Genomic DNA, 11,599 nt, shown 5'->3' on the forward strand with positions numbered 1-11,599 from the left:
TCTGAGCTTTGCAGGCTCAAGAGGAGTCCCCAGCCTGTGTCTGCGGATCAAATCGTCTGCAAAGCTAACAAATAAACACAGAGGCCGAAGGCGATGACTAAGAAGCAGAGTCAGCGGTTGTTCGCAGGGCAACACAATCGTAAAGATCCAGGAGCTGCATTGTTTAATTTTTATTTGCCTCAAATGTGTATTGGAGGCCAGTGGAGGAAGCCCTTTCTGCGTTCTTGTTTTATCACAGTTATCCTCTGAACATATGTGTGTGCATAATTTTTGTATGCAGGAAATGGGAGGGAGCAAAGACAGAGTTGTTCATCAGAAGCGCACATGTTTTTTGTTTCCTACATTTGCTCTCCTCCCCAATAATGCAGAATTGCCTAAGTCGTACATACAGCTGGAAAAAAAACAACATACATCTCTTTCACCGTTGACAAAGTAAGGAGGGGGGATAACTAGTTTTCTTTTTCTAAATTAGGCCTTCATGCTCTTTATGTTTGCTATTGTCTGAGTGCATTCACTCCTCTATAGGCTGGACAAGCCGTGCGTGGAGGCCGGAAAAAAAAGGGTGGCCCGGTGCTCTTTGATGTTTATGGTCTGCTGTCAGCGTATTGTCTCTGAAGTCTTTTTGTTGTCCCTTTGCCCTAATTAAGACCTCAGAGCGACTTGTTGACTCCACAGAAACCCTTATTTGGAGAGAAGGGTGGAAGCCATGTGTTTCCATGCATCAACCGAGTGTGTATGTGTTTAAATGTATGTCTGTTATGACTGGCACATTGCGTGAGAGATGTTCACAACAGCACAGAAACACACACGACCCATTTACACAAAGCAAAGGCTTTAACACAAGAATGAGGTTATTCATTTATAGCTGGAGATGCCTTTGAATGGAGTGGAACGGTACTCCACCTGCAAGAGAAGGAAAACCAAAATAAGCTTTAAACATTCTTATTCACTGATTTAGTTGGTTTATATAATATTCAAAATCTCTGAAAACAAATTTGTCACTAACTTTTAAAAAGCTTCCAGAGCCTTCTCTATCGCTGCTCCTTGTATATGAAATAGCCTCCCACTGTACATTAGGGAGGCTCCTTCCCTGCCAAATTTTAAAGTATTGCAGAAAAGGCAAAAAGTGGACACAAAGAACACTCTGAATAACACAGTTCTTTTCTTTTTTTTTTTTTTTTTTATACAGTGTCCTGTCTGGCAATGTGGCAATAAGAATAATTGTCTTGATGCCAAAAAGAGCCCAACAGATTTTACTTTCACAAGTGTAGCAGTATGGCAATTGCCATATTGCTCCACTTGTTTCATGCATATAAATTGCTTTATTATAATTATGCAGGGAGTTTTACAGTTTATATGGATAATGCAATGTAAGTAGAGCAGAAAAACAGAAGAAGAAAAAGGAAAAAAGAGAGAAAAAAAGAGAAAAGATGAAAGAAAGAGGAGATAGAAAGGAGACAATGACAAAACATTTTCAGTCTGCTTCATCACCTGTAACGAGATGAAAAAAGAACAGCACAACCAAACGACATGGTACGAGATATACAATAAAGCAACACCTTGAAACTATCGCTAAAGTAATATTATTAAGTCTGAATGTGTGAATAACACAGTTCTAACAAACTCTCCTTCTTTCTGTGCTTTGAGCATATAACAGGAGTACTAAATTCTACTTTAGTTTGTTGCATAAGTTTTGTTCAGTTACTTTTTTTTAGATAACCTTTCTGAAATCTGGTTTGATTTTTAATTTGGCTCACTTAGTAGTATTCAACAACCACAGCCCATCCAGTCTGTATGTGGAGTACTGAAAATGTCCTGCTCTGACTGCAACTGGGGGGACTGCTTTGTGAAGACTGGGATATTTTAGTGCTTCAAAAAGCTCCCACTTCTTGTTAGCAAGAATATATATAATATACCATTTCCAATAGTTTTCCATAATAACACTAAAAATGCTTTAAACCCTGTGGCAGCTGTCCTGGGGTCAAATCTCGAGCCGAGACCTTTAAACCTTGTCTGCTTGTCGTTCTCCACTCCTTCAACCCATTTCCTGCCTATCAACTCTCAAAAAAGAGAAAGGGTATAGTCTAAACATTAAAATAAATATAATTTTATTTTTAAAACCTATCTAAGAACTCCCTAATAGCAGGATTTCTTGATGTTTTGTATAATACCAGCTAGCTTTGAACGTTCCTTTCCTCAATAACTATGTCAACATGGAAGAACATTGTTTTCATGACTAAATGCATATTAACTGGTCATCAGTTATTTGATTTGAAGATTGAATATTCATGGTTTCTGAGAGGCTAGTCATCCATAAGAGCATATTAAGGTAAAATAATCTGATTACAGGATCTCCTGCCAATTCCCAACTGCATCTTTTGTAATAACCAATGTATTTTACAATTCAAAAACCCATTTGACCAATCGCCAGCTACAGGTTCCTTCCAAGCCTTTTTATAGCTTTTTTTCCTTCTGTTCTGCATGGTCCTTATGACAGATGTTTCACTGAGATGTTTCAAAACAAGCCCAAACAGCAATCTCTTAAAAAAGCAAACCAAATTGCATGCAAGAAAGCGATCATGGCATGCAAGCAGAACTGCATGTGTGTTGTTTACATCCACAGGTTTTAATTTCAGTGTTCCACGGATCCCCAGGATTGGGCTGTTTTTTGTGTTGACACAGATGTTCAGCTCTGAGCCGAGGGACGTATGTTTTTTGGACTCTTAGCAATGCAGATGGAATCTGTTTTCCCTCTCTTTCACTCCGCATAAGGTTGCAGATTTAAAGCTGTGACCAAAAGGTCAAGCTCAATGAGTGGGATGCAGTGGTTGGAGGTGCGATGTGTGTTTACATACTATTTTTGTTCTCGTGTTATTTTACATTGCATTAGACTCAAGTCTTTCCCTGTTGCACAGTTTATACAATACCTGATGATCCTCAAAATATTTTAATTGAACTCAAGTGTACATTTATGTCTTAACTGAGAACTAAACATATACTGAGCAACAATCTCTTGTTTGTAACTCTATTCTGTCTCTTCTTTTTTATTTATCCCAGGTTATCCCATTCCCAGAGGTCTGCTGTGAAAGTCCTGCGTAGAATGCAGTATTTCGTTGCCAGGAGGAAATTTCAGGTAATATAAAGAAAAATCCTGAGAAAAGGAAAAAAAAAACAGGGTTCAGAGGGAAGTCAGATGAAAAGGGCAGATGTGTTATGTATGTGGTTGTAAAGGAGGAGAAGGGTAAGGAAAACATTTATCACCTGCAACAACGCTGCAAAAGTGTGTTTGTGCCCCGTCACTGAGCCCCGAAGTGAGCATTTCAGGAATCAAAGTTAGATTTTGTTAGATCTGGTTTAGATTGCAAGAGCAGAGGATCAAGTAAAAAGAAAAAAAATCTAGCCCTAATTAAAATGACTCACCATTTATTTGAAAGTCCTAAAACTCTTGTAATATCCAAATAAATTAAACATGATTCTATTTAAAAACCTCATGTCTGCTGTGATATATGTGATCACCAAGTGTAAACCAGTGGCTAACTCTCCTGAATACACAGAAATTTCCATCAATTTAAAGTTCTGTCGTTATCAGTTTTAGTGCTTATTAGGATCAGTGGAGTAGGAATCCATTCAGATAATAATAAAAGACTACAGGAAGCTCACTTACTTTTCCTTGTGAAAATATCGTGTTTCCTGTTGTGGAAGTAAGCATCACTTTTTTTTTTTCTGAGGAGATTTTCCACATGGTCAGCACTTTTACAAAAAAAAAGACTTTCATCTGAGATCACAAAACTTTTTCTAGACCTTACTTAAAACTCAGAAGATCCTGCAAGAGTAGGAAAATAAAAAAATCTTTGTCTTAAAATCCTTTACAGAGATTTGAGGAAAAATACACAAATAATTTAAAAAAGTAACCAGGCCCTTCTAAAACTTTCATGGGTCTAACAAACCTGTAGGATCTTGTTAGTGTAACTTTGACTCTTACACAACTGTTACGGGATCTCATAAACGTAACTTCGGCTTCTGCAGAAATTTCACGGGAACTAGCTACAGTAACTTAGACTCTTGCAAAATCTTTCTGTGATATTGGAAATGTGTTATTTATTAAATATTAGTTTGTCTGTGTTTACAGTAGTAATGGACCTTTAAAAACCAGATTCATGAACACAGTCACAGCAGTGCCTACCCCGCTTAAATGAAACCTGCATATATTTCATTTTTCAAATCTGTAAAAAAGAAATTGTGCAGAAATATAAGCTGCTACATGTATTTAGATCTAAGATACTTTAGCTTTGGGTTCATAGTAAAATACACTGTCATAATGTCCATATTAATGCTTTTTTCAGGTGTTCTGTATCTTTTCAATTATGGGCTAAGTGATCTCAGCTGTGCAGACAGGGATACCCTACAGGGTTCACCGAGTTCATTCCGATAGCCCCAGTGTCAACGTCACACTACACAAAGCTGTGAAAGGACCTGAACACGATTCCTCTCTACATGACCATGTGCCTTTCAGAGCCTACACACACATACTATATGCACACACATGCATACTCACACAAAACACACATTGAGCTCACAATGAACTCTTTGCACCCAAGGGGGTTGGGGGATGTTTTCGGGGGACCAAGCAACAAGAGATTGTGATTGACAATGGCTTTGTGTCCCACCATGTGTGTGTGTTTTTCTTGTGTGTGTGTTTGTGTGTTCATGTGTGTGGATCCGCAGCAAGCCCGGAAACCCTATGATGTGCGAGACGTGATCGAGCAGTATTCCCAGGGTCACCTAAACATGATGGTTCGCATCAAGGAGCTACAGCGAAGGTGAAAGCCTTGACTTTGTTTCCCCCTGTTTCTTATCTTACTATCTTAAAATCATAGTATACGTTTTATTTTGACTTGGTCAACCTTAAATCTAAGTAAACAATTAAAACACATAAAACATATATACACCGTATTTTCCAGACTATGAGCCGCTACTTTTTCCCACGCTTTGAACCATGCAACTTTAAGAACATGCAGCTTTTGTGCTGATTTTTCCTAATCACCAGAGGGGGAAGTCAAAGTTGGAAATGAAAGAGTCCATCAATCCATCCATTTTTCCATCATACTTATCCCAGCTGGGGTCATTGGGGTACTGGTGCCCATTTCCAGCTGTCTATGGGGGAGAGGCGGGGTCCACCCTGGACAGGTCGCCAGTCTATCGTAGGGCAACACAGAGACAGACAGGACAAACAACCACTCACAAACACACTCACACCTAAGGAGAATTTGGAGAGGCCAATTAACCTAACAGTCATGTTTTTGGACTGTGGGAGGAAGCTGGAGTACCTGGAGAGAACCCACACATGCACAAGGAGAACATGCAAACTCCATGCAAGAATACCCCAGGCCGGGAATTGAACCAGGAACCTTCTTGCTGTAAGGCAGAAATGCTACCCACTGTTCCACTAAGCAACCAGAAATGAAAGAATAAGGGGCTAATTCTTATTTAGCACAAGAACATGCTGGCAGCAGGCGCGACAGACAACAAATGTCCTGAATTCACACATTTTGACATTTATCTGCCGCATACAAGCTGCCGAACCAATGAAGAGACTGGGCTCAACTCCTGCAGAGCTTATCTAGCTTATGTATATACCACCTGGGAAAAATAAAAAGCTGCCACCTAAAAAAAGGAGGCCACAAACTAATATTTTGTTGTCTTTAGCTGTTATTCCATTCGCTGTGTCATTGTTTTGAAAATACGGAAACCGAGAGCGGTCGTAATCGACTTTTTCTTCGCCTTCTCGAGATAATGACATAACTATCTCGTTATGATGGTTAAACTATTCATTTTTTTCTCGAGATAACAAGATAATTATCGCATTGTCACAAGGAAACAGTTATTGATTTCTTGAGATAATGAGATAATTAACCTGTGTGACTAATGAATGAGGCTGGCCAACAGCTCTGCATTCCCAGTCCATCCATTTTAATGCTTTTTTTTATGAAACCCTTTAATCTGTTCTTATTTTGGGGGTTAATGCATTAATTAATTTGTGATGGTGACTTTTGTTTTGGTCAGGCAGTGTAGTTATTAAATCTTTCCTATAGTACATTACTGCATTTAAACTATTTTTTTTTTACCTTAATTAACACACATCTGCATGTTTATGTGATAAATTCTTGTCTTTCCTAATTTGAAAAATTTATAAAAAAAAATAAAAAAAAGAACTTATCAAGTATTATTAGGGGAACAGTTTGTGTTGTGTGGCTAATAAATATTCCTAGACATCATGAACTTAATGTTTACACCAAAAAATATGGGAGGGGTTTTTTGGGCCACTTATTATGTCAATATCATTTGTGAAACTCTTATCATGGCTGAACAAATAAGGTTTGATTTTTCTACATTTGTAATATGGCGGAAATGCAGTTAAAGATGAAATAACTTTGAGGCATCTGACAGATGTTTAGGAATGCCTGTAGATTTGGAAAGAGGTGCATTTTCTACAAAAATTAGAAAACTAAAATATATGATACATAAAAAATATAAAGTAATAACATTGAAAAAAGATCAGATATAAGAGGGGACAGGAATCTAAACTCTTGCTGAATATGTTTTGAGTCTTCTTAGTTCAGCTTGAATACTCTCATAAACTGATTATCTGTGTAAAACCAAAACCTCACTAAATTTTTATAATGGATTTCAAAAGGTTTCAGCTTAAAATATAAAGTAAAGGTAAAGGTATTTTTTTTGGCATTTTGTATGAGCAGTTTTGAAATATTTTATCATTATTTCAGTGATTGAAAATTAAATGCCAGACCTAAGATAAATGATATAAAACCTACAGAAAAAAGCCACCTCTAATATTAGGTTAAAAAGAAATAAAGCAACTTCATTGAAGCAAAATAAGCAATAAGACAAAAAATTATTCAGCTCTTCCCTGTAGAGATTTAGTTGAATATTCCTACCTGACTTCAGTTTTTTATTGATAGATTAATATGTGTGTTGTTGTTTTTCTTCCTTGCTAACCAATCTTTATAACATGCTGTGCAACCAGGTTGATCTCTATGTTAACTGCTTTAAACGTGTCTCTTCCCCCCAACCCCCTCCATTTTTATCTGCTCTCTCTCAGACTGGATGGCACCTTGGGGAAACCAGGAATGTTTTTACCAGGTAAACACCAAGGAAACAAACTAAATTTGACAGACAATCATCACCCTCCACTTTACCTCTATGTTTATGACCCACACATGCACATGCACTACCAGACTAAATACAAGAAAAATGGAGGTCCCTGATGTTTGTGCACACATCCCTGTGTGGATGTGGGCTTTTTTGCTCATCAGTGAAGCTTGTTGGACTGTTTGCTGCCACTTTTTGGCACTGTTGTGTAAATTGCTGTCAGATGACTTGCACTCAGTTGTTAAATAACTTTCTTGCTGTGTAACTGGTTCTGTCAGTTCTATCAACTCCTACTGAAGTGTCAGTTTCATCTAAATTACTGGCAGGATGAAAACCTGAACTGAATACAATCAAAGCCAATTAATAACTGTTCCTTCTGGCATGAAATGGGTAAAAACGATAAAATGTGTCAAGCTGAAGTGATAAAGAGGGTTTAAAAATAGAGTTTAGCAGTTATAAAGGGAATTTAGTATTGTATTTGTGGTAGCTAACTTTCTTTGTGTCTTTATTTAGTATAAATCCTAGTTACTTGGAAGCTGAGGCTAGTAGTTATTCCTTAGACCAAAGCTCACACTTACACTCTAAAAACTTTTACACTCTAAAAATTCTAAAAAAAATTCTCCAAAGCACAATATTTTGGGCTATCCTATAGCTGCTTCCTGGCTGGTAGTTTCTCAAGAAATCAAGTAAAGTTTAAAAAAAAAATGGAAGCTGTAAACCAACCTACGTTAAAAACATAGTAAGCATTGGAAAATAGTTTTTTGGTTTTGGGTTTTAGGAAACACCCTAATTACATATTTGACAATCTGAACTGTTTTTTTTCCTATTAAAGTACAGAATGTTGTCATTCACAGAGGGCCTGGGAGGATATTTTAGAAATGATAAAACATTACTTTAAAAGCTACAGGAAACTACATACCAAAACAAATGGCTTTAATACAGCTGCTAGACATGCCACATGCGGTATAATAAGCAGTGCTGCTCAGATACAAGGACCAAATATTTTCTATATTTTATCTGTTTTATTTGTTGTTTCTGCTTTTAAAAATATATTTGAAAAAAACTGAAAGTCACCTGTTGTTTTTTTTTGGACAGATAGCAATTCACACTCTGACTACTTGGTGGCATATAGCATATTTATTAGCATTTTCAGCCAGAATTTCCATTTAAAGAGGGTCCTTTCTTGATTAGGAAACCCTTCATCTTGTCGACTTGTGATCACCTCATTTGGTGAAGGTTTCCCCTGATATCAAAACTTTGACTGGAATGGGGCAGAGCATGGATTTAGACTCCAGAACATGAAAACGGTGAGGAGAACCCATCTGTGCAAGACAAAAGCCTCTAAATCCAACTTGGGACATTCAATTACGGACAAGCGGATGTGCATTCAGGTCCATGCAGTGCAGAAGGAAGTTATCAGATCTTTATTTTCACTGAAGAGAAAAAAAAAAATCATATGGTTGATGTGGATTATCCGATCATCTTTGTGGAACTAGATATTAATTAAAAGTAATGACAATAAATGTGCAGTATTTTAAAAAAAATCCACAAAGACCAGCCAGAAATACACTTTAAAGCCCATCACAGACTCAATGCATAAATAGGGAAATAATACTTTTTTCTAATGGGGAAAAAATTGCCCTCTTTTTGTAAATAAGGTAAGATGCTCCGTTCAGAATAAATCAAATTTTGGGGTGTGCTTCGGTGCGGCATTGGTTAGCGCGCATGACCCAAGGACGGAGGCCTTAGTCTTCGATGGGGCTGACCCAGATTTGAATCTGACCTATGGTCCTTTCCTGTCAGCCAACTGTAAAAACAAAAAAAGTGCGACTAGTGCCGTTAAAACCAAAAAAATTAGGTTATTCAAATATTTTACTATCTATCTACCTCAGAGGACATCATGCCTCTAAACACCTGTGCAGTTGTAGCTGCAGACTTTGAGACTTTTTCTCTCCTCTCAGGCCTGTGCACCACTGTCATTTTAACTTGAGGAGGGCAAATTTTCAGCAAAATCTCTAGAGCTTTCACTATGCATCTGTAAAAAAAAAAAAAAAAGAAAAAAAGAAAGAAAAGGTGATGGGTCAAAATAGATTAAAACAGAATTTCTTTTCACTGTCAAAATGACAGTGAAAAATGAATGTGCAACTTCTAAGCGGTACGCATCGCTGCGCTTGCACTCGGGTGCTGACTGGGATAGAAGGCAATTTGCTTTCATATTTAGGGGGAGGAGTAGTCACAAATGTAATGAGAGTTAAACATGTCTTTCCAGTCAGAGTAATGATGAAATTACATAAAAAGCTAGCATACTATAGCAATTTGATTGAATGTTATTTTAGAGATTTTAACATTTCCTAATTTTCAAATCAATAACATTATCAACCTGTTCATTACATCCTATGTAATTTCATCAATTATTCTCTAGATTTAGTCTACAAAGCTCCAGTGTTTTTTTTTTAAGTTATGTACTACTGTATTGTACATATCCTCATTTTGCATGCCTTTACATGTCATTCAGTGTTGGAAATGAGTGATACTGATTATAGTTTAGGTTCTTCTAAAGTCCATAAAAATAAATTATATGTTCAATGACAAATACATTCTTCTGCTCTGAATTTTGTCTCTATTGGATAATTGCCAAGATACAGTATGTCGGTGAGTTGTCATCATGTAATGTCAGTTAAACTAAAAAGTGTTTTCTAAATGTTTTTTCTTTTCCTTTGTTCTCAATAACAAGGCAAGGGAGAAGATAAGGAATATCCAACTATTGGGGCACGAATGATCAGATTAGAAGATAAGGTAGGCATGACACAGTATCTGTGTGTTTGGACTGATTAGATTAATTTATGTGTTCAGAGGACACAGCATATATGGTACAACAGCAGAACTGTTTTTACTGATATCTTTTCTGTGTCATCGGATGAGGAGGTGTTGTGAAATATTTTCATGACTCAACTTGTGCAGAACATGCAATGTTTACCATTGTCTGTCATGTGTTTTTGTTTACTGGGTAACGGTGCTTCTTTTCTGTTTCATGGAAATCCCTGCCAAGAAGTTGCTGCTGTAGAAATGTAATGTTTTTTTGTTTGTTTTTTTCTTTCTGCAAAAAAAGTTATCAGAGCAAAAATGAAGCTAAAAAGTGAACTATCTATTCAAGCATAACCAAAACAATCAGCTGTTTTACAGGAAGGCTGTACTCTTTAAGCTAGATTGCGATATTAACACTTTATGAAATTATCTTTAAGTTAGATGATACCTGCTCTGTGTTAAAACTGAAAATACTACTTGAGATACAGTATTGGAAGGTGGTTATTGGTTCGATAATATTAGGTTAGATTAGGTACACATTTTTAATAAATAAACCCAGTGATGAAGTGTACAAATGTCCTGGATCAAATCAAGTTCAACCACCTAAGAAGACGGATTCAATCCTATTTGGATTGAAGCAAGTCCTCTAATCAATATATCTAATGTGCCCGGTATTAAAACAGGAATTTGGGTTGTGTCAGTGAGTCAACCCTAGTGTCTTGATATGAAATGCAGTATACACCTTAGGGCTTATACAGGCAGTTAGAATACATTATTCTTCCTTCTAAACAGCAGGCATAAGGCTTTATATAATTTATATAATCAATGATTTTTTTATGACACATTACAGTGACAATTCAACCAGATAATGCAGTCAGATTGGTTTAAATTTTTCTATCTAAGCACAATCAGTTGATTGTATCGACTCATTTACTCTTCAGAAATTCCTCACACCAAGCATGTAGCGACAGTGGAGATGAAAACTCTATTTTAACAGCGGAACCAGGCTCTGTGTAAGCGGCCATCTGCAAAGGCCGACTGGGGTTCAAAGAGACAGAAGCTGACATACAGAAAGAAGCAGAGATACAAAATCAAGCAGCTCTATAGACGGCTCTGTCCAGGAAACCCACAGCCAGGCAGCTCAGAGCCACCTATCATATACTGTATGTTCGTTCATGCGATAACTCTTGAAAACAACATGGCAGTGATGGATGAAAACAGATTAGATACATCCCTATCTCCGCCATGGCTCTAGTCCTCATCATCGTGAATTAAATGTAAAAAATATTCTCCTCATTAATCCAAATATGTGGCGCCATTATCCTCCAACCACTCTTCCAGTCTGCTTCTCAGTCCAAGGCAGTACGGTCCAGTTGCAGATCACATGACTCATGTTATGCACAAAAGGTGTTGCAGTTTTGTGAAATATATATATAAAAAAAAGCCACCTCATTAAGGCATAAAAACTTTTGATCGAAAAATTTGAGTTTTTTCAATATTGCAGCGTTTCTACATAGCAAATTAATTTTCATAATAACAATAAGTGCAATTTAATGGTTAATAGAAATGAAGCAAGTAACATCACCCAGCATGGAGTAGATGAGCTTGACTGGCCTGCACAAAGTCC

The 11,599-nt window shown here is 37.0% G+C and overlaps 1 protein-coding gene across 1 annotated transcript in view; it reads left to right on the forward strand.

Moving 5' to 3' along the window:
* Positions 1–2,175: 2,175 nt before the first annotated feature.
* LOC107097844 (potassium voltage-gated channel subfamily KQT member 1-like) overlaps positions 2,176–11,599 on the forward strand; it is a 106,012-nt gene continuing 96,588 nt past the window's right edge. The window contains exons 1-5 of the mRNA XM_015395159.1: positions 2,176–2,834; positions 3,058–3,133; positions 4,726–4,820; positions 7,118–7,158; positions 9,902–9,963. Of these exons, the coding sequence (XP_015250645.1) occupies positions 3,101–3,133; positions 4,726–4,820; positions 7,118–7,158; positions 9,902–9,963 (231 nt within the window). The 5' untranslated portion in view covers positions 2,176–2,834; positions 3,058–3,100. The remainder of the gene's footprint in view (positions 2,835–3,057; positions 3,134–4,725; positions 4,821–7,117; positions 7,159–9,901; positions 9,964–11,599) is intronic.

This window comes from Cyprinodon variegatus, unplaced genomic scaffold (genome assembly GCF_000732505.1).
Source record: "Cyprinodon variegatus isolate N-32 unplaced genomic scaffold, C_variegatus-1.0 Scaffold728, whole genome shotgun sequence".
NCBI lineage: Eukaryota > Metazoa > Chordata > Actinopteri > Cyprinodontiformes > Cyprinodontidae > Cyprinodon > Cyprinodon variegatus.